Source organism: Rutidosis leptorrhynchoides, chromosome 4, assembly GCF_046630445.1.
Source record: "Rutidosis leptorrhynchoides isolate AG116_Rl617_1_P2 chromosome 4, CSIRO_AGI_Rlap_v1, whole genome shotgun sequence".
NCBI lineage: Eukaryota > Viridiplantae > Streptophyta > Magnoliopsida > Asterales > Asteraceae > Rutidosis > Rutidosis leptorrhynchoides.
In genome coordinates, this window is record NC_092336.1 from 569,949,213 (window position 1) to 569,971,513 (window position 22,301).

Genomic DNA, 22,301 nt, shown 5'->3' on the forward strand with positions numbered 1-22,301 from the left:
GCCCTAAGATTCCCATGCTTCCATGCAGCTCTGGCTTTAGAAGCTTCTCATACTTTTATAATGAAGACGACTTTATACTCTCTTTTAGAAGTTATGTAATCCTTGCAAAGGACATCCCACCAAAGTTGAAGGAAACTTATTGAATTGGTGGTTGTATATGGAAGCTGTCTACAGGTACTAGTCAAACTACAGTGTTATTGTATCTGAATATTGTATGTTTCCTTGTATGTATGAGAACAAGATCTCAAAACTGATGGCCTCCTTGTGGCGTAAACGATTATTGTATATTAGGAGTCTTTTGCATTAGAAATACATTTTGGGGCTTCCGAACCATTTTCTTATAAAACACTTGATCTATTTAACGGCTCTAGTTTTTGAGTCGGCAGCAAGCGTCGATTTATTGGCGACTTGACTGACTCTTAGAGCCTAAAGTAATTTTCAGGCAGGATTTAAACCCATGAAAATTTGATTTTACCATTTTCATGGCGTCTCAATTTTATTTTTAATTTAATTTAATATTTTTAATATTTTTTTCCTACTTATTGGCCGGAGGTCCACTCGGAAGCAATCTCTCTATCCGTCGAATAGAGAGAGGGATGACTTTCTCTACTTTTGATAGTGTTTTCACTCTGGGTGGAGAAATGACTTGTCTTTATTCTCGGATATGGGAAGGATTGTCTACATCTCACCTCCCCCATACACAACTTATGTGGTATTGATTGTCGTCGTCGTCGTCGTCGTCGTGGTGGGTTTACCAAACTGACCCGTCAGTGATACAGACAACTTAGATCAACCCATTAATATGTAAATGGGTTGAAGTTGCCAACCCAATCAGCGACACTGGCATCTTTATTGAGGTCCAACTCGAACAACCTTTTATATTTTTCTTTTAGAGTGCAGTTTCCAATCCATAGATCGTCCCAAAATTTGACCGAACAACCATTCCCGATTTGTTTAACGAAAGATGATGTAAAACTGATCGGGTGGCAGTACGTACGTAAATATATAAACTATATAGCCTTGAAGAGGAGAGTTACCAACAAGAGAGAGTTTCTTATATCAAAGTGAATCTCATTCCTTTAATATCCATTCGCAGAGTGTTCTTGCACCATTATTTATAAACCAAACAATACTGACAGCACTGATAGATTCTTTCCAGGGTTCAACAATGATATGGGGTTCTGGATGGCCAGATTTTTCGGGCTTGGTCATGGGACATCGTCTCTTCGAGATAGCATCTTATCGACCTGACAGGTAATTATAAATCATGATAATTTTACATGATTTTAGTAATGGCTGTTACTTATATCTATATATAGTATGAGATATAATTATTATAAAGGACTTTCTACCAAAGGAACGTAAAAAATGTCCGATTATTAAACCCTGGAAGTCATCTACCCCCGAGTATAACAATACACAAGTCTTGCCAAAGCTAAATAAGAGGAACATAAATGAACTGGTGGTTCTAGATTGAAGCTGTCTATAGTATCCATCTTTCATCCCTTGGTATATATTCTGTATGCAAGGATCATGAAGGTGTAAATCATTTAAGGTCGTGTGAGACTTGCTAATGGACTTGTATGCACTACTCCATTGGTTAGACACACTAAGTATGCATTTGTTTAACTTTTGTCATTTCAGATAACATAAAGGTTTTATTCATGATACTTATAGCCTACTAACGGGATGAAAGCATGATTGCTTGCTAATCATCTTATTATTTTGTAACAGGTTGGAGCCAGTGAATTCTGTGATTTATACGAGTTGTTCATATGTAAGGTTCATCTACCTTTTCTTATTATAACTCTCCCCTGCACATGAACACACCAGGTAGTTACTAGATTAATTTGTTAGTGGCACTCTTTTTTTTTTTTTTGAAAAGCAGGCATATGTTAGTGGCACTCTAAGATGGAGCTTACTGCTGATAGGTCGTGTGAACCTGTTGCTTGTTCTATTTTGTGTTAACTGTTGCATCTTGAATCCTGTCAAAATATCTTCTGTGACTGACCCATAAATCCACTCGATCTGACGAAAAAGTTTTAAAAAGTCAACTTAAGTCGAACAATACATTACAATTTCTACAATCCATTAAACGATAAACGGGTAAAAACTTCATTTACCTCTTTGTCTCATCCAGTTTTATCTTCATATCCGCAGCTAATAACATGAATCGCTTCTTTGATCAAAGAATTACTGTTAGTTCCATCAGGAATTCCACCGGTTTCCATTAGAGTTGTAGTTATTAAAACCGGTGATTGACCAAATCGTTTCTTGAAATTCTTTTGCCACATTAGTGACGATTTATCCAGTTCGTCATATCCCCTCAAGATCATAAGCGGGACCCAGTGACTTCTTCGAGACTTGTTATTAGCCTATTCGATGTAATTGGTAGCTGTAACTAATCATTTGTTTAAACGTGCTATTTAAGGTCGTGTGAGACTTGTTATATTGGAGCTGTATGAAACTATTGAGCTTAATTAGGTTCCCTCTCGTATGTCATTATTTCTTTGATCTCAAACCTAGAAATTTAATACATTTGATGCGGGTAAAATACTTAGAACAAGATCGTTTTAAGGATGATGCCATGTATTTCCCCTGCATTTGTGTACCAGTGAGGTCCACTTACAGGTTGGTGTCAGCGACTTACGTGATTTTAACTAGTTGTGCACATGTTAGGTTCATCAGTGAGTTGTTATTACAACTCTACCCTGCACATGAACAAGACAGGTAGTTACACAATCTTATTTGTTAGTGGCACTTTAAGAAGGTGCTAACCATTGATGGTCATGTGAAACTGTTACTGGTTATGTTTTGTGTTAACTACTTCGTCATACGACTCTCAGGTGTACACCTAACACACATAGATATTTACATAATAGTTCCTGTGAAAATATGTTTGTTAGTAGCATCACGAAGAATCACATAATGTAATTGATTCAGTGGAGTTAATCATTCTTATTGCTCTGTATAATATTCCTAAGTAATTTAGCTTGATTGTTTTATCAAGTAAGCACAACAAGACGACTTCAAATGCAAAGAAAAAGGGAGGAGGTTTTAGCAAACCATGTGCACTTTCTCCCCAATATGAGAGCCCGTAATCCCGAATTGGCACGAACTGAGGTAAACTACAATGTCTTTGTAAATTTATGCTTTTTAAATGAGATTTCAACTGATGTTCATCTTTTTTGGTGGTTCAGGTTGTCAAGAGAATATGGGCTTATATCAAAGAAAAACATTTGCAAGATCCAACATATAAGCGAAAGATACTTTGCTATGAAATGCTCCGTAAAAATTTTCGAGTCAAGACCATTGACATGTTTCAAATGAGCAAAGCACTTACCAAACGTATTTGGCTGATAAAAGAGGAATTTGGTATTATACTATTAGCTTTACTGACTATCTCTATGTGCCATTTAGATTGGTAAAATGGGTGGGTTTGGTCATAATGGGTGGGTCATTTCTTCTGGCATCATTTCAGGTTGGGCTGACTGGACAACAAAACCCTTTTGATCCACCCTTTTGAAGGTTTTTATACTTACTTATGCTGTCGAATGTGACCACAAAAAACATTATGTTATTTCAGTGATAATATTATTTCTCCGAATGAAATGTTTTTGGAGTTTTATATTGAAAAGCAACACTCTGGGAGACTCTAAAGGAAAATTAATCGACTTATTTATAAGTAAATACGTCAAAATGGCCACCGTTACTCGTATAAATTAAAAATTTTCTTTATACTACTAATGGATTTTAAAAGACTTTACCTTTTCAGCTTATGACATACAGAAAAGTGAATCTAGTCATGTTAACATGTGATCAAAACAAAGACTCTGAAGTCTGAACCAAATACACGCTTATACATTCTCTGATAATAACCGTAGAAATATATGTTTGGGAAGAACCAAATTCCGATAATTTTATTCTTTTTATATTCTACAGAAAATCTTATTCTGTAAGTTGAACAATTATTTTTTCTTCTGACATTCCAGCCAGTGTCGAGCTTTCGGAGAAGCCTAAACAGAATAAGTGATTTAAAGAAGTTTAAAATAATTTGCATTTTTCTTGAAGTATTACTAATCTTTGTATACTTGGTATTCACAGATGAGCCAGAACAAAGCGCCAAAAGCAAAGGGTTCAGGATTTGTTTTTGTACCTCCAATATCAGAAGAGCTGGTCCATTTCTTTGGTCCGTATGAAAATGTACCATCTCGCGCTGAAATTGCGAAAGAAAATGTGGGAATATATATAAAAAAAACGAGCTTCAGGTGCAAGACTTTAGCTCTTTTTTTATTATTATTATTATTCCTAGTTAATGCATGTTTCCAAAAAGATTCTCAACATCGATTTTTATTTTGATGATATGATCTCTCACCTTTATGTTATTAGAGTTCTGGTCATATCTATGAACATCCAAATTACCACCCGAACATCTTTGTGAACTAGATGAATTTTCTTATTTGATGTAAACTTATTTAAGATTTGACTGCTAAGACTACCTTAGACAAATCAAGACAAGTAAATATCACAATATTGTAGGTTACGTGATAGATAAGCTAGTAAAAGGAAATATAAGCTGATGTAATAGATAGAATAATGGAATGAAGATGAAGATTTTATTAAATTGATAATGGAATAAAACAGAAAAATAAATCACAGAGATCTAAACAATCTTCTGCCCAAGCCAATGGCCGATTACCTCAGACTAAACATGAAAACAGAATGAATATTCTAGAGCTAGCAGACAACTATATTTATTGTAATATTCTCTTAACAAACTATTCTCATCACAACCATTGATCTTGAAATTCCATCTCAGCCCTTTATCTTGTTCCCTGCATTCTTCCTTTTGTAAACAATCCCTTTTCTGGTCTTGGGCTGGGCTTGTCTGGGCTGCATTGCAAGTAGTTAACGGGTTGCTCTCTATCATTACGCAAGGACAAGTGAAATTAAATCATATAGTTGGTACGAATTTTATGTTTTAAGCGATCAGTTCTGCATTTCTTTTTGTCCTTTTTGCAGGATTCATTTGACATAAGAAGGATTCTATGTAACGATAAGTTGAAACAACTATTTAAATTCGACGACATGTTCATTGGTTTCATGGTATCAAAGATTTTGACAGCTCATTTCATCAGGGAAAAGGAACATTTATATGGTATACTTATAAGATAAGCGGATTTTTGTGGATTTTGTTCTCATTATGTTCCCAGTAGTGTATATATACTATATATGATATCGAAGAATACTAACGTCTAACGAGTTGATCAATGGTGTTTTCTACTTTTTGTTTAACATCATTGACAAAAGTTACCACTTTCACTCGCTGTAAAAATGATTATTCAAGATATTTAGTTCCTGCGTGTTATAGTTTGTCACGGAATCATGATTATGCTTTTCTTATATCTATGTCACACTCATAGTTGCAGTTTTTTGGCTATACAATGAATAATGATTAATTAAAGAACTTAAAGGAGGCTGCTTTAATCTTGTATTTTTGGGCATGGTTGAGTCCTTTCAGCATGAGAGTCATGAGACCCTTCCTTTTCTGGGTATGTACCCTTTGGGCATGGTACAACTTTTTGCTGCAGAATGCACAATTCACTAAAAGCATGATTCTCAACTTGGCTCTTTGACAGAAAGGGTTAGCCTTTTATTGCCTTTCATGATTTTTGAAAGCATGCACAAAAGAGCCATGCTTCAACGTTGATCAATAATTCTTTTCTATTCCTGTTCAATTATATTCTTCTTTTTTTTTTTCAATTTTTTTTTTTTTTTCATTTTTAGGCTTTAGTTTACAGAAATGTGTACAATTTGGATGTTCGAAAGTACAAAATACTTCCCATTATATGGTTCACGAAACTGAAGTTTCTACAATAACTGTAAATATGTTATAATCGCTATCAAATTTTTTATGGAGCTAATTGTACAGAGTTTATTTGAAACTACTTAATCAATTTAAAGAGATATTTCCGGTTTTATGAAGTATCACTTTTCACCCTACAGGAAAAAAAAAAAAAAAAAAAAAAAAAAAAAAAAAAAAAAAAAAAAACCTTGACTTCGTTGTAACACAATTTGTTGTAAAATATCAGGTTGCGGTTGGCTTGCACACCTAGTTATAGTTTTAACAAAATTGTTATTGTAATACCTAGTGACAAACAGTGCTGCTTGAACAAGTGTATATATATGTTATGAGAAATCTATATCTATATTTTGTATTTATTTTATATAGATTAACTAATTAATACTCCGTAAATTAAATACAGTAGAAATTAGAAATAATAAAAGAAAAGATAAGGTAAATTGGTAAATAAGATGATTTTGGGGACAGTGGGTTTGGATGGATTAAAAGGAAGTTGGAGATGGTGTGGGATTTGTGTGGAAAGTGGAATATTTTTTTTTGGAAGTGGGCCCTTAAACCAATTAGAAGTGAAACCACAACCGGTGGTATGTGGCGAACCGATTCCCTCGGTCAACAAACAAAACGTACTTGGATAATCATATTTATGTACCTTTTGAGCCTAATCATATTTATGTGTAAATTCTATGTTTAACTGTTTAAAAATAAGTTCAAAAAGAATGAAGAGACATATGGTAAATCTAAAGTTAAAATTGAGAACAAAGGTAAAGGAACGCATATACGTATTATGAATAATTGATTAAAGTTTTTTTTTTTTTTTTTGTTTTTTTTTTTTTTTTTTTTTGTAAGCGAGGAAACCCTCCTATGAATGAGCACATTGGCTCCCCCATAGAAGGTAAAACCTCGGGTAATCAAGCCCCCCGAGCACGAGACCTAGTACCGGGTGAATTGCGCATTATGCGCACCCTCTAGTCACACTCCCTTTTTGAACAATTTGGCATAGCCAGGAATTGAACCCGGGTGGTGTGCTTCATTAAATGCAAGTTTTAAATATCAAATTCGTAGTTCTTTTGATAATTCTTTTAATAACTAGCGGGCAAAGCTCGTGCGTTACACGGCTCGTCCCAAATCTCAATATTTTAAAATTCATGTTTAACATGATGTTGGTTTCATTCTACATATGTTTAAGCATGCTTTTTTGAGTATGTATTTGCAAAAAAAAAAAAATTGTACATTTAAGTATTGTGTTATAATACATGCAATCATATACCTGTCCCATATGTTTATATGTATCATTTCTTATAATAATATTTTCATTCCAAACAAATGTTTCAAATGATTACATAGAGTAATGAAACTTTAAAATAAATTTAAGTCAAATTTACGCACAGTTGTCCACTATCATGATACAATATCAACCTAAACAACAAAACAATCAACTATATTTCATACATTCACTTTTGATATTAGCATCACCTTATTAACTACTTAGGATTCTTCATGTAATAATAAGCCCAAGAACATGATATTGTATAAATCATAAAGACATAAACCTATTGATAAACATAGAAAACATGATGTTTGACTTTGCAATTGATAAATTTTTAATAATCATTCATGATAGTTAATGCAATACTAATAATAAAATGAACCTAGTACTTCCATATCATTAGATGACTAATAATAATCATAATATAAACATTAAAAATACTAAAATTGTGAGCCGACAAAAAATCAAAAGATAAAAATATCTCAAGATACATGTAGACAACAAATCAACGAATCATCTAATAAGATACATTATATGTAAGAAATTCAAAATAACTTGAATATACAAATACAAATGTACAATATAATAATCATAATATTAACATTTAAAAAGGATCTTCGGACGGATCGATCCAACATAAAGCCAACCACGTTTCCTCTTGGCTTGTCCACGCTTTACATTTTTTTTGAAATCGGTGCTTCTTCGATAGCTATAAAAACAAACAAACATATATTATATTTAATAATATATATATATATATATATATATATATATATATATATATATATATATATATATATATATATATATATATATATATATATATGTATATATATATAACATTTTCGGATACATTTATATAATAATAAAGATAAAGATGAAGTTATAAAAAACCTCATCATACATGTAGATATATCAACGAATCATCTAATAAGATACATGACATATAAGAAATTCAAAATAACTTAAATATACAAATACAAACATAGAATATAATAATCATAATATTAACATTAAAAATAATAAAATTGTGAGATAAAACAAAAGGGAGAAGATATAAAACCTCATCTTATGTGTGGACACACCAAAGCAATATAAGATACATGATATTTAGGAAATTCAAAATAACTTTCATATATATTGTCGTGTAGATAATAAATGTAAACGTAGTTTTATTAGAGTATTAAAAAAACAGTGCATAAGTGATATGGAACCGGATTGAAAGGATCAAAGGTGGTTGGCATGAGAGATTTTATTTCCTTATTATTTGGTCCGTATTAGTTGATTGGAATATAAGAGTCATAGATAGACTTATATTCTTTAATTATTAGATTATCTTATTTTCTGTAATTAAATAATACGTTTCCTATTAAGTGTTAGAGTACAAGTAGGAAAGTCTTGGAGGGTAAGTTAGTTTATTATCTTTATATATAGATGCATATGTACGTACAGGGGATCACCTACCTCTCTTTGTTTTTAATAATATTATTATTATTTGATTAAGAATTGCTATTGCATTCTTGCTATACTCGTGCGCGAGTATTTTCATAATTAAATCACGTTTGTGTTTTAATTTATTGTTGCGAAGAGCGTTTGTCTTCCAATGGATCCTTTGATCCTCATCAATTGGTATCAGAGCAATCGATCCAATCTATCATAATTCCAATTAGTTTGGTTTCTCCCACGTTTGGATTTTGATAGTTTATCTCACATATCTTAATTCGATTACTTGGGTCTCTCCCACGTTTGAGTTTTGATATTCTATCTCAAAAAAAAAAAAAAAGTATATATATCGTTACTGTTCATCGCCGGAACACTGTTCACGCTAACTATTCATCGTCAGAAAACGCACAGAAATCACTGTTCACGTTACTGTTCATAAAAAAAGATTTTTTTTTCTTTTCTTGTTCAATGGCCGATAAAGGTAATCAAAGTCGCGATCTCGCTACCGCCCTAAAAAGACTCAAGGACACGTTAGATATAGTTAACAAATCCAATGAACGTGCAAAACAACGATGGCTTGAAGAAGAAACCCGAAGTGCTACTTATGATGCTTGGGTCGAATCACAACAAGACTACCAATATGGTGTACCTCAATACCACCAATGCCCTGTTTACTATGAGACACAACCCTACCATCAACCATACTATCCACCACTGCCCTACTATCATCCATACTATCAACCACAACTCTACCAACAACCGCCCCGACGAATCCGACGACCAACACATCATCATCGTCGCTTATGTGATGATTATTCATACTCAAACTATGAATTTCAAGATATTTACAACGAAGATCACATCCCTTATGAGCTCCCTTATGAGCCGGAAGTATCATCACCATTGTACGATTTAAATGATGAAGACGAATCATCTTCAAATGATGTGCTTCCAGGAGTTTCGGAAGAAGAACTAAAAGTTGAACAATTATTGAATGCGAATGTTTCGACTCCAATAACACAAGATGAAGATTTAAACTCGATTCTTAATGAGCAGGAACAATTACATGAATCACGAGTTGTCAGTGAAGATGAGTTGTCACCACTACAACTAACTTCAGTTGACAATATAGTTGATGAATTAAATATGATAGCTCAGGATGAATTCAAGGAGGTTGAGTACAACATGGTGGCATACAAAGACTTTGGGGACAATCAGTTCCATGAAAAGAGGTTTACAATTGAAGATCTAGTTGCGGTAATTGATTTGTTTGAGTTTACATCAGGTATATCATATGATTTGAACGAGAACTCGAGGACGAGTTCTTTTAAAGAAGGGGAGAATGGTCAAAGAGGTTTAGAGCATAAGAAATTCATAAAAGGTTGTCGTAAAATTATCAAATTTATTTGGAATGGCAACAATGAATTTGTCATTAATTGGTTTGTCTTTGACCCGGGCATATCGTCATATTCAAGTTGGAACTCGAGGGCGAGTTCTTTTTGGGTGGGGAAGACTGATATGGAACCGGATTGAAAGGATCAAAGGTGGTTGGCATGAGAGATTTTATTTCCTTATTATTTGGTCCGTATTAGTTGATTGGAATATAAGAGTCATAGATAGACTTATATTCTTTAATTATTAGATTATCTTGTTTTCTGTAATTAAATAATACGTTTCCTATTAAGTGTTAGAGTACAAGTAGGAAAGTCTTGGAGGGTAAGTTAGTTTATTATCTTTATATATAGATGCATATGTACGTACAGGGGATCACCTACCTCTCTTTGTTTTTAATAATATTATTATTATTTGATTAAGAATTGCTATTGCATTCTTGCTATACTCGTGCGCGAGTATTTTCATAATTAAATCATGTTTGTGTTTTAATTTATTGTTGCGAAGAGCGTTTGTCTTCCAACGGATCCTTTGATCCTCATCAATAAGTTACTAATTATTGCAACAACCCTTGTAATTATTTTCTACACCTTCTGATGGTTACACCAAACTTTTGACTTATAATGCGTGTTGGACAACACATCTAATTCATATGTTTTAATAAATATATTAAATATTTTTAAGAGATTCTGTAAAATGACATACTCCGTTGTTCGTAGTGATGAGTCAAATCATTGTAGTGTTGAAAATGTAACGCAGACCACCAAAACAAATTAATGATAATTAGCAAAGACTTGTCGATCGTTGTCTCAATAGTATGTTGTTGGTATATTAATTATGTGAACATAAAATTGCTTGAAATCATTCATCGTGACATATTTATTACCCAACTTGAAACGACCTCTTACACCACCAACTCACTTTTGCAATACATCACTAAAATATTTCTTATGATCGTTTAATTTAAGCCTTGTTGAAAGTAATTCATTGATGAAAATAGTAATTAGAAGAATGGTAAAAATGTTAAATCATCCAAAATTGTTTTGATAGTTGCATGAGATAGTTGAGGTGGTGTATATAACTAAATATCATCTATCGTTTATATTTTTAGATAATAAATATGTGCCCTTCTACTTTGGCTTACATTTCCTAATTAAAATCATACGGAGTAACTCTTATTAAAAATCAACTTTCTTTATATATGCAATAAAATTATCGGCCTAGCGGCCACGAGTTTTCTCCGAAAAACCCTGATAGCGTAATATCAGGCTGGCGTAACTGCGCTTTGACTTCTGCCGGAAGGAAACGATAACAATGCTCATACATAATATCGACACCGCTGCCAGTGTCAACATGCATGCGCTTAACCTGGATTCCGCAATCAGGGATGCGACACTTGATGATAATGGGCTCATTAATAGAATCAATTGACATTACAGGAGGGAAAGTGATTGGGAGAAGCTCCCAATCTTGGTGATCATTGTACTTTCTCCGCTGGCTGATTTTCTCTGCGTCAACCATGTTAATGGTAAAGTCGGCATTTTTCGCTTTGTCAACTTTCTGCCACGCGAAAGTCTTAGACTTAGAAGCCTCTTCTGCGGCCTTTCCCTTGTCCTTTTTAGGTGATTTTAGATGATCCAATTTGCCCGCGCGAAGCGCTTCCAGAACCCGTTCCATCAAGTTTTTACACCGATTGGTGTCGTGACCATAATCGTCATGAAATTCACAATACTTTGTTTTGTCCCGCTTGCCAAATTCTGTAAGCGGAGTTGGAACCGCGAAGGTCGCGCATACTGGCTCCGTTGCCAAAATTTCCTTGGGCGTTTTGGACAAACTTTTGAGTAGCGCATAGTTCTGATTATTGATGCCGCGCTGATTATTGTTTCGATAATTGCCACTTGATTTCCCTTTATCATTCCTGATGGGACCACCGCTAGGATACCTTCCACGAGAGTTGTTACCACGACTTTGATCGCGCGAACGATCATCATCGTCCTTTCTCTCGTTGCGTGAGCTAGCTGTTGGAATGTCATTATCTTCGCCACTCCGCATATAGTCGTGGCATTCATTAAGCGCCTCAGCATAAGTTGTTGGGACTATATGGCGCAGACGCCTTACCAGTGTTGGATGACGTTCTGAGTTTATACCATGTATGAGTCCGGAAATCTGTTTCTCTGGTTTGAGATCTGGTATACGCAGGCACTCATTAGTATACCTTGTGAGAAATTCGCCCAAAGATTCCTTGGGCTTCTGCACGATGTCATGGCATTCAATGTGAGTGCGCTTGCGTGGTCTCTGATTCTGATATTGCAGTAAAAACTTTGTCCGCAGATCCATAAACCCGGCAATACTACCCGCCGGCAACTTATTAAACCACTCACGAGCAATACCCTGTAGTGTCATAGGAAATATCTGACACGCAACCGGATCCACCCAGCCTTGAGTGCGCATTGCGCCTTCGAAGCGCTGTAAAAAATCATCTGGACTGGTCAGGCCATTGTAAGTACCCAACGTGCTAGTTATCTTTGGTGCTGATGGAAACGGGTATGCGGATATATGCGGAGGAAACTTGTCAAAGGTAGTCGGTAGCTCGAAGGGTGGTTTAACAGGATCCCCTTTCAAATTTGCAAAGAAACGCTTCATCATGTCCTGAACAAAGTCAGGTTGTGAAAATAAGTGAACCATATCAGGAGGTGCGGCCTGCATGGATTGACTTGCAAGATTTGCCTGCCCTTGAACATTTTGCCAAGGTTGACCCTGCGTCTGCGGATATAACCAAGGCTGCTGCGTTGGAAAAGAGGGATAACTTGAAGACGCAGAGTACACAGGTGGCTGTAAAGGAAGCGAAACCTGTGGCGCAGATATCTGCGAAACTTGAGGATACACACTTAAAAGCCCAACTGTATGCTCTGTGCTTTGCTGCTGCGCTGTTATCGGCGCCCAATGAGAGTTCGCATCTGGGATGACCCCAAATCCCCAACTATTAAGTAACGCCTGCGCATCCGCAGGAGTTAAAAATTGTGAAACTGGGCGCGGTGGTTGCCAAGGTTGCAACGGTGTAAATGACGAATTCTGCTGAATGCTCTGCGTATGCAGAGGTATTGAAACAGTGGTACTGTAAATAGGTACCTGGCCGCAGCAAACCACATGCGGCCCCGTTGTTCCACCGCCAGTGCCTGCAAAGATGACCCTTGGATCCACTGACGAAAAGTCCAGCCGCGTGGTTGTGACTGGTGAGTTTGCTCTTGGCGGTGTGACCCCGTCTGAATATATCGGCTTGTACCTCTGAAAGGGTTCGCCGGATATAGGTGGAGGGTATATCGTGTATCCCGCCTGAGTAGCGGCCCCCGTAGTCATAACCGGTGTATGTTGACTACCAGACGGTGCGTTCTGAACATCTGTTTGGGTATGTTCCGATGATTCCTCGGAAGTCATGATACTGTTAAAGAAAAAATTCAAAAATTTTGTAAATAACGAGTCATACAATTCAAAACCTTAAAAGAAAAAGCAATTAAACAGTCTTGAATTAATTCGACTCTCAATGAAAGCACCACTTGATCATGCATATTTTAACCGTGGGGTTTAATATGCCTGCTCAATACGTAACGAGGGGTTTAAGGATCTTAGAACGTGGCTCTCCGGTCCGGCTACCGTGAATAACCCTGGCCGACATGATGATGTCGGCGGGGTGGCCAAGTGATTAAGTCCACCTCCGATAACGGTCGTCGATCAAGAGGCCCCAAATAAGGTCGTAGGTACTAGCTTACAAAAGACTAACCTGTTAACCTTGAAAAGATGCTGAATGATGCTGTTTTACGTAATGTGTATCGTATGCGATGGTTACGTAATGTGCTGTGTCCGGTAAACGATGATTAGGGTTTGTATTTATAGGCAAACCCTAATTCTAGAACCGTCCCAGATCATGATAATCTCATCCATAACTGACTCCCCCGAATCACGGATATAATTATGGAAAAGATATTTACTTGACAGCTAAGCAACCGCCGTACCGGGAACAAAGGCATTCGCACGCCGCATACCGCACACAAGAACACGCATACGCACAATAGTGATTGCCCGCATACATATGTAGTGCGCCTGCGGGTTGCGGTATCATTAATCGTCAGTATTAATGATTGTTTCCTTTAAACTTGCAAAGTCAATATTGTTCTGTATGCATATTTATTCAGTGGAGAAACATGAAATTGGTCTTATTGGGCGAAAATGATTATTGTTCAAGTTTGGAGGTCAATAAAATATAATATTCGAAGCATAAAAAATATATTAACTCCTATATACTAATAGGTGTGCAGATTTCAGTCGTTTTGAGATATAGATCCTGCCGTTTTGTATAGGTTAAATAATATGTTTAGCATCTTATTCATGTGTATTGATATAGTCGGGATGATTAAGTCTCAATATGGTTTTTGATAGCAACCAAGGTTCTTGGCATTGTATGTTTTTTTCCCCTACTCATTTTAATGCTAGGTGATGGTTATTAGACTATTTAGCCCAACCATTAATTCTACTCATTTTAATGCCGTGTGATCAGTGGCGGAGCCACATAGTGCCTAGTGGGTGCAAGTGACACCACTCACTAGCCCAGTAACCATTAAGCACAAGATTAATTTCTAGTTAAATAGTTAGTTTTTATATAAAGTGACCCATCAATTAAATCATTGAACCCATAAATTTTTGTTCCCCAAATCTAACAGCCTAAGCAAATTTTTTAAAGCCCAATAACATATGCTAGGATTTCCGTTCATTCCTCAAATTTTAATTAATATATTGTAAATCTGAGTTATATGGTCGTCTGCCACTACTTTTTTATATTGAAAATTATTTTAATATTTAATATATATCCTAAATTAAAATAATAAAGTAATTATATTTCTCATTTGTTATTTTGCACTATTTTATTAGTTCCATTTGGGCTCGAGTATCCAATTCGCTTTATGAGCCGAATAATCTCAAGGAACAACCTGCTTTGGAAGCCGTCCGGAGTCGTTCATGATGAACCTCTGTTACCATGAGGAGTTTTTTGATGCTCAATGGATTCGAACTCCTAACCACCTTTTTATTTAATAGAAAAGCCTAGTTTATTATAGCTTTAACAATTGCATTACAGAATAACTTGATTTTTTATGCTTGCAGTTAATCATACTTTGTGAATACAAATTTTCATGACTCGATATATTTTAGTTATATTTTGTGACACCAGTCATTTAAATTCCTGGCTTCGTCACTGCGTGTGATGGTCTTTAGACAACTTAGCCCAACCATTACTTTCTCACGCCATTACTACGGAGTATATTTTAAAAAAACATTTTTTAATTATATATATTTATTAATATTCTTCATTTTCATTTGATAAAAGGTATGTACAAATTCTCGATATAAGAAGTCTATTTGGTGTTAAAGATTCCATCACAATGTGTAAGTCATCTCTACTTCTGAAAAAATGTTTAAAATCTGGATCAAAATTATTTCTCGCAGCAACATGCGATAAGTCCACCACTCAGCTCGTTAAAATAACACTAACAACTCATATATTTATTTTTTATTTTTGCCTGTGTTTGACAAACTATCAAAATTTTAAGCTAATAAAAAACTCTTAAAATTTTATTTTAAGGGCACAATATTTGAAGTTTAAGCTCATAGAACAAATATATTTAAATTTCAATATACTATCTGCCAAACACACAAGGTACATCAATGATAAACAACAAAGTTTGAACACGGAAACAGTGTCTACTTACTATAATTATTAGTCAAATATTACAATATATGCGCTTCTAATCTCGAAATAAAGGTAATAAAATAACTTGTAAAAGGTATGTTTGAGGTTGCAATTCAAATCAATTGTATGCCCAATAGACAGAAGTAAGAAGCATATACATTTATGATTCAATGTATTTATACATGTTTAATTCGTTTTCGTGGAAGGATCGAGTTTTATTCTCTCGCATGGGATTTCTCAATAATTCCAAGAATTCTGGTCCCGTCTACCTAAATTCCCCTGCCTTACGAAGTAAGAGTGTATACTTTTGTCGTTTTTCAGATTTTGAAAACGCTATTGTTGCCACTTCAACAAATTAGTTACGTTTGAAAAATATATACATATACATATATACTCTAATTAAGATTAAGATAAGCACTAATGATACATGATGTTATGATCGATCAAGAATCAAGATCTTATCATTGAGAGTGATAAACATAAGCCTTCAGCTTAATTCTCAACGTGGTTACATTTATAATTTTTTTCCCCTAGTATTTTTAAAAGGCAAAATTTACACACTCAACATGAATTTTTCCAAATATATTCAAATTTTCATAATTGAACTGAATGAACTCGAACCAACAATCTTTTAATGGTAGAGGTTCGGTAATATCGCTTGACTAATGACCCTTTCATTTTTCCCGTAACATATTCTAGTTTTTATAACATTCTTTTTCTTTGAAGTCATACTAAAGAAGATTCACAAATCACAATCACAAATCACAAATAAAAGAAAAACAAAGTGAGAATATAAGAATGGGACAAAAGATACCCTAGTGAAGAGGTCATATATGATAACACCCTATCATTCATTCCATCCACATGCTACAAGAGTGCACTGATAACGATTGTTTTGTCTCCTCTCCATTTTTATCTAATCTTAACTACTTGTAAATATAAAAGTTAATATATTGTTTATCATGTTATTCTCGATGGCTGGTATAATCCAAGTAAGTGAAATGGTAAATAAATGAGTTATTTGATCAAACAAATATTTACGGCCACGGTAAATTTCCATATGAGTGTAATAATCTTGTGTTGTAGCTCATGTGGTAATGGTCTGCCTCTTTTAGCGAGAGGTCAGGAGTTCGACTCCCGTGGGGTGCAACATTGCACACATCGTTGCCCCTTTACCCTAGAATTCCACCCAAAAGGGTGTCTTTCGCATATCGCGTTACAGGGGCAGTGGGGGAGGGGGTGTTTTACCAGCCCATGCTCTCTGATTGGACCAGGTTTTCTCCTGAGCAGCAGTTAGGGGCGGGTTATGTAACTGCAGGAGAGATGAATGCGTGGTGGTTAAGTCCCTCTGGGTGATCCCTTGTTCAAAAAAAAAAAGAAGAAAAGAATGGATTTAATTACAACCTGCTTTAACTATCTAGTTCAATTTGTCGTGTGTGATTTTCTCTTTCTCTTTTGCGGCGAATATATATATATATATATATATATATATATATATATATATATATATATAGTCATAATCAAGATGGAAGCACTTTTTTGGGAGGAAGTGAGGGGAAATAAAATTTTCTTTTAAATTTTGATTTTTTTTCGAATTTTTTTTTTCATACATCAAAATTAGGTAAAAATATGAACATTTAAAAAAGACACTTTGTGGCGAATATTATTATTTTGGCGGTAAAACGCTTAAAGAAAAAAATGAAAACATTCAATGCATTGAATGTTTTGATTCTGAGTTTATTTGCATCGTTTTGTTTTCATCTTGTGTGAAGTTTTTTTTCGAAATTTAGTCCGATTTAGAGTTTAAGGTTTAGGGTTTAGTGTTTTGGGTTTAGTCCTTAAACCCTAAACTCTAAACCGTTCGAGTTAAAATATTCAATCTAAATCCTAATTTCTAAACCTTAAACACTAATTTCTAAACCCAAAACCCTAATTTCTAAACCCTAATAGCTAAACCCTAATTTTTAACCCCATAATTTCTAAACCCTAATTTCTAACCCCTTAAAAAAAAACTCAGAATCAAAACATTCAATGCATGTCCATCCCATTGAATGTTTTCATTTTTTTTCTTCGAGCATTTTACCACCAAAATAATAATATTTATCACAAAGTGTCTTTTTTAAATGTTCATATTTTCATGTGATCTTGATGCCTGAAAAAAAAAATTCAAAAAAACGAAAAAAAATAATTTCCCCCCAAAAAAGTGCTTCCTTATTGATTAAATCTCTCTCTCTCTCTCTCTCTCTCTCTCTCTCTATATATATATATATATATATATATATATATATATATATATATATATTATAATAAGATACGAAAATCAATTGTAGATTTTAGAGTCTGGAGATTTAGAAATAATAATCTGATGAGTCAAAAGTATTTTGCAGATTTTAGAGTCTGGACATTTAGAGTCTGAAGTTGCAGACTCTGGAAAATACTAAAGTCAACGTTGAAGATTTCTTGAAGTCTAAGCTAAAGAATATTATGGAGATATGTTTGGAGATTAAGAAGATATGTTTTGAAGATTTGATTTTATCTCCAGAAGTTGACTTTCTAATTAATAGCAAATTAGTTTGGTTTTTAGTTTATCTTTTTCATATTTATAGCTAAGTGGTTTTGGAAACCAAATCTCCAGATTTGGTTCTTATCTGTATAAATAGGGACGTATGGTTAAATTGAAAGATGTACTTTGCACGATAAATATTATCAATCTTTCATTCTATTATCGTGTTCTCTCATTTTTCTGCACTTTAATTCTTATTTATTATATACAGTGAGAGTCTGGTGTTCATAGTTGTATTACTGTGAACTAATAACTGGTATCAGAGCAGAAAAGGTGTAAATCCTATCTCGGTGATCTTTAAAAATGATCCATATTTTTATCAAAATGTCTACCAATACCATTCCTACCCCAGTTATAGCTTGAAAAGGTGTGCCAATATTTGATGGCACATATTTTGCAACTTGGAAATTGGAAGTCCTATGGTTTTTAGGATCTATTCATGAAGAAGCTGAACAAGTTCTTACAACAGGACCTATTATTCCTGGTTCAATGATAGCTGATGTTCCTGCCTCAGATACTGTTGCTGCACAACCTGCCTATTTTCGTGAAACACCAAGAGAAAGGTGGACTGAAGCAGACGCCATAAAGTTCAAACTAGATAGCAAGATAAGGAGTATTATTGGAAATGTTGTTACTGTTCCAATTCTCATAAAGATCAGTCATGCCAAGACTGCTAAAGCTATGTGGGATCTGTTGCTTAATGACTATGAAGGAGTCACTGTTGTTAAGACTCAGAAGAAGAAGAATCTGATTAGCTATGAAAATTTTGCTGCTGAGCCTAAAGAATCTTTAAGTGATCTTCATTCAAGATTTCAGGTTCTGATAAATGATCTTGAAAGTGTTGGTGTAGAGAAAACACAACAAGTGTTGTGTCAAAAGTTCATTGAACTGCTTCCTTCAAACTTTGAATCTGTGATTACCTCTATGATAATTAGTGAGAAGATAGATGATTATGAGCTAAGTGAGTTGTTTGGTATACTATCAAACTTTGAGGAAACACAACTAAAGAACAAGATCAATGCTAAGAAAACTGCTAAAGATCCAGAAGCTGCATTGGTGGCTACCACAAAGAAGAATAAGCAGTTATTCTCTAGTTACTCCAGCAAGGTTGAATCTGAGAGTGATGAAACTTCTGATGATGATAGTGAATCTGATGTTGATGAGGAGATTAAAGATCTGGAAGTCCAGATGGCTCTTTTAACTCAAAGAATTGAGCAAAAAAAGTTTGGTTTCAAGAAGGGTAAAGACAAGGGTACTTTTGATCCAAAGAAAGCTAAATGTTTTAAGTGTGGAAAATTAGGTCACATAGCTGCTGACTGCTGGTCTAAGGGTGAAGGAGGTTCAAACTCCAACAAGTCTGTTGACAAAGCAAGAAAGTACAAGCTGAAGTACATGAAGTTAAAGAGTGAAGCAGAAAAGTCTAAGAACAAAGAACAAGAGAAAGCTTTGTACACAGAAGCATGGGAAGATGAAGACTCATCATCTGATGAGGAGGATGACAAGTGTCTTATGGCTATAATTGAAAAGGATAGTGGTTCTAGTAAGTTTGAGGAGGATCTGAAAGCTGTTGAGAAGATGGATAATGACACTACTTGTAATAAAGTTTCTGCCTATAAGGTACAAAACTTTGTGAACTATCTTGATAATGAAAAAGTGAGAATGTTTCAGTACTTGCTGCTTGACTTTCAATGGTGTTTAGATGATATTGATAGGTTAAGAACACAAATTTTTGATCTTAAAATGTTATCAAATACAAAGATGCTGAAATTAAAGTCTTAAAAAAATGTGAGGTTGAACTTGACACATATAAAATGGCATATACAGAAGAAACTAAAATATTAAATATTGAATTAGGAAGATCAATTAAAAGGTCAAAACACTATGAATCAATTTATAAATCTTGGTGTGTATCTTCCAAAAAGAATTCTGATGCTATTGCCAAACAAATTCCAAATGATGTCAAAGCTATACTAGGTGAAGACTACATATTAAATAATAACGTGGAAGTTGATCCAAGTGTATTCAAACCTGACATTCTACCAAACACATTTGTAAAATTTGATGGTGACAAAAAGATTCTAACCAATGCTTTTGTAAGGTCATTAGATCCTGTTGAGCCTTCTGAGACTATAATACTTGAAAGTAAAAATCCATTAGAGTCTGAACTTTTGAAACCTTCAGACTCTAACAGTTTAGTCTCTCAAAATAAAAGTGTGTGTTCTGACCTAGAGTCTGACACTCAAGAGTCAAGTTGCAAGGACAACTCTGAATCATCCTCTGACACTTGTATTTGTCCAGATTCAAAAAGGTCAACTAAGAGAAGGTCAAAGTCAAATCAAGCTAAGACTATTCATAAACTCAAAAAGGAAATCTCAAAACTCAATGAAAAAATCAAGAGTCAAGAAAAACCTTCAGTTAAAAGAACATCTTGTTTTCCTAAGAAAATTGAGAAGGAATAGAAACCCAAAGTTTGTGAAAATAAAAGTGTCTTAAAATCTGTTAAGAACAAGTTGATCTGGATTGGAAACAAAGCTTTTGTCTGGAGAGTGAAGAGCACTCCAATTGAACCCACTGAAAAGTGGGTTCCCCTTAAAAACTAATCATTCTCTTTTGTTTGTGTCTTGTGTAGCAGGGTAATATGTGGTATCTGGATAGTGGCTGCTCAAGACACATGACTGGATGCAAAGAGCATCTAGTAGGGTTTGTTGAAGAAAAGGGTCCCTCTGTAAGATATGGGGATAATTCTGTTGCAAAGACTATTGGTTATGGTAATGTTAAAGCTGGAAGTGTTACATTTAAGAAAGTTGCTTTAGTTGAAGGGCTGAAACATAATCTGCTGAGTGTGAGCTAAATTGCTGATGAAGACTGTGAAATCATAATTTGGAAGAAAGCTGGTACTATTTATGATCCTAAAGGAAGGCCAACACTTGTGGCCTGGAGATTTCAAAATGTGTATATGTTGGATCTAGAATCTGTTGATGCTAGAATTGAGACATGTCTGTACTCTCATACTGTCCCAGAGCTCAATTGGCTTTGGCACAAAAGGCTTTCTCATCTTAATTTCAAAAATATCAATGAGCTTTCCAAAAAGAAGCATGTAAGAGGTCTTCTACAATAACCTTTCAAGAAAAATAAACCTTGTTCTGCTTGTATTATGGGTAAACAGACCAAAACAAAGTTTTCCTCAAAAACCCTAGCTACCATTAGTGATCCACTTCACGTGCTTCACATGGATCTGTTTGGTCCAATGAACACTAGTAGTATGGGTGGAAAAAGATATACTTTGGTAATTATTGATGAGTATTCTAGATTTACATGGGTTATTTTCTTAGCTGCAAAGAGTGATGCTCCTGAAGAAATCATCAACTTGATCAAGAGAGAGCAGGTGCAAAAGGGTGTTCTTGTCAAACAGTTGAGAAGTGATCATGGTACTGAGTTCAAAAATGTCACATTAATTGATTTTTGTGTAGAGTCTGGAATTGGTCAAAATTTCTCTGTTGTTAGAACTCCACAACAAAATGGAGTTGCTGAAAGAAGAAATAGGACACTCATTGAAGCAACCAGAACCATGCTATGCCAATCAAATGTTGCCCTAAGGTTCTGGGCTGAAGCTGTCAATACAGCATGTTACACTCAAAATAGGTCCTTGAGTGTGAAGAAACATGGTAAAACTCCTTATGAGTTATATCATAAAAAGGTGCCTACTATTCATTACTTCCATGTATTTGGGTGTAAGTGCTATATTTTAAATCAAAGAGATCAGCTTGATAAGATGAGGCCAAAGTCTGATGAAGGTATATTTATGGGATATTCTTCTGTATCCAAAGCTTACAGAGCATATAATCAGAGGAGAATGAAGATTGAAGAATCCATTAATGTTTCCTTTGATGAAAGTTCTTTAGAAATGGATCAGTCATGTAGTACTGAGCTATCTGCACTTGGTGAATTGTCTAACTTGATTTCAGGAAATAGTGTTCAGACTCTGGATTCGGAGTCTGAGTCAGATGAACCAAATTTGTCTGGATTGATAAAG

The 22,301-nt window shown here is 34.7% G+C and overlaps 1 protein-coding gene across 1 annotated transcript; it reads left to right on the top strand.

Annotated features, from left to right (window-relative positions):
- Positions 1–1,109: 1,109 nt before the first annotated feature.
- Positions 1,110–5,156, top strand: LOC139839706 (protein TRI1-like). Its single transcript, XM_071829844.1, has 5 exons — positions 1,110–1,777; positions 3,011–3,123; positions 3,201–3,375; positions 4,105–4,268; positions 5,023–5,156. Exons 2-4 carry the CDS (start codon positions 3,034–3,036, stop codon positions 4,197–4,199), a joined length of 360 nt encoding a protein of 119 aa, XP_071685945.1. The 5' UTR covers positions 1,110–1,777; positions 3,011–3,033; the 3' UTR covers positions 4,200–4,268; positions 5,023–5,156.
- Positions 5,157–22,301: the final 17,145 nt, after the last annotated feature.

What these genes read in the sequence shown, in the direction of transcription:
- LOC139839706 (XM_071829844.1), top strand. Translation starts at nt 3,034, where the DNA reads ATGCAAAGAAAAAGGGAGGAGGTTTTAGCAAACCATGTGCACTTTCTC. An exon ending in CCGAATTGGCACGAACTGAG is followed by an intron (nt 3,124 to 3,200) that starts GTAAACTACAAT and finishes TTGGTGGTTCAG; the next exon opens with GTTGTCAAGAGAATATGGGC. An exon ending in GCTGATAAAAGAGGAATTTG is followed by an intron (nt 3,376 to 4,104) that starts GTATTATACTAT and finishes TGGTATTCACAG; the next exon opens with ATGAGCCAGAACAAAGCGCC.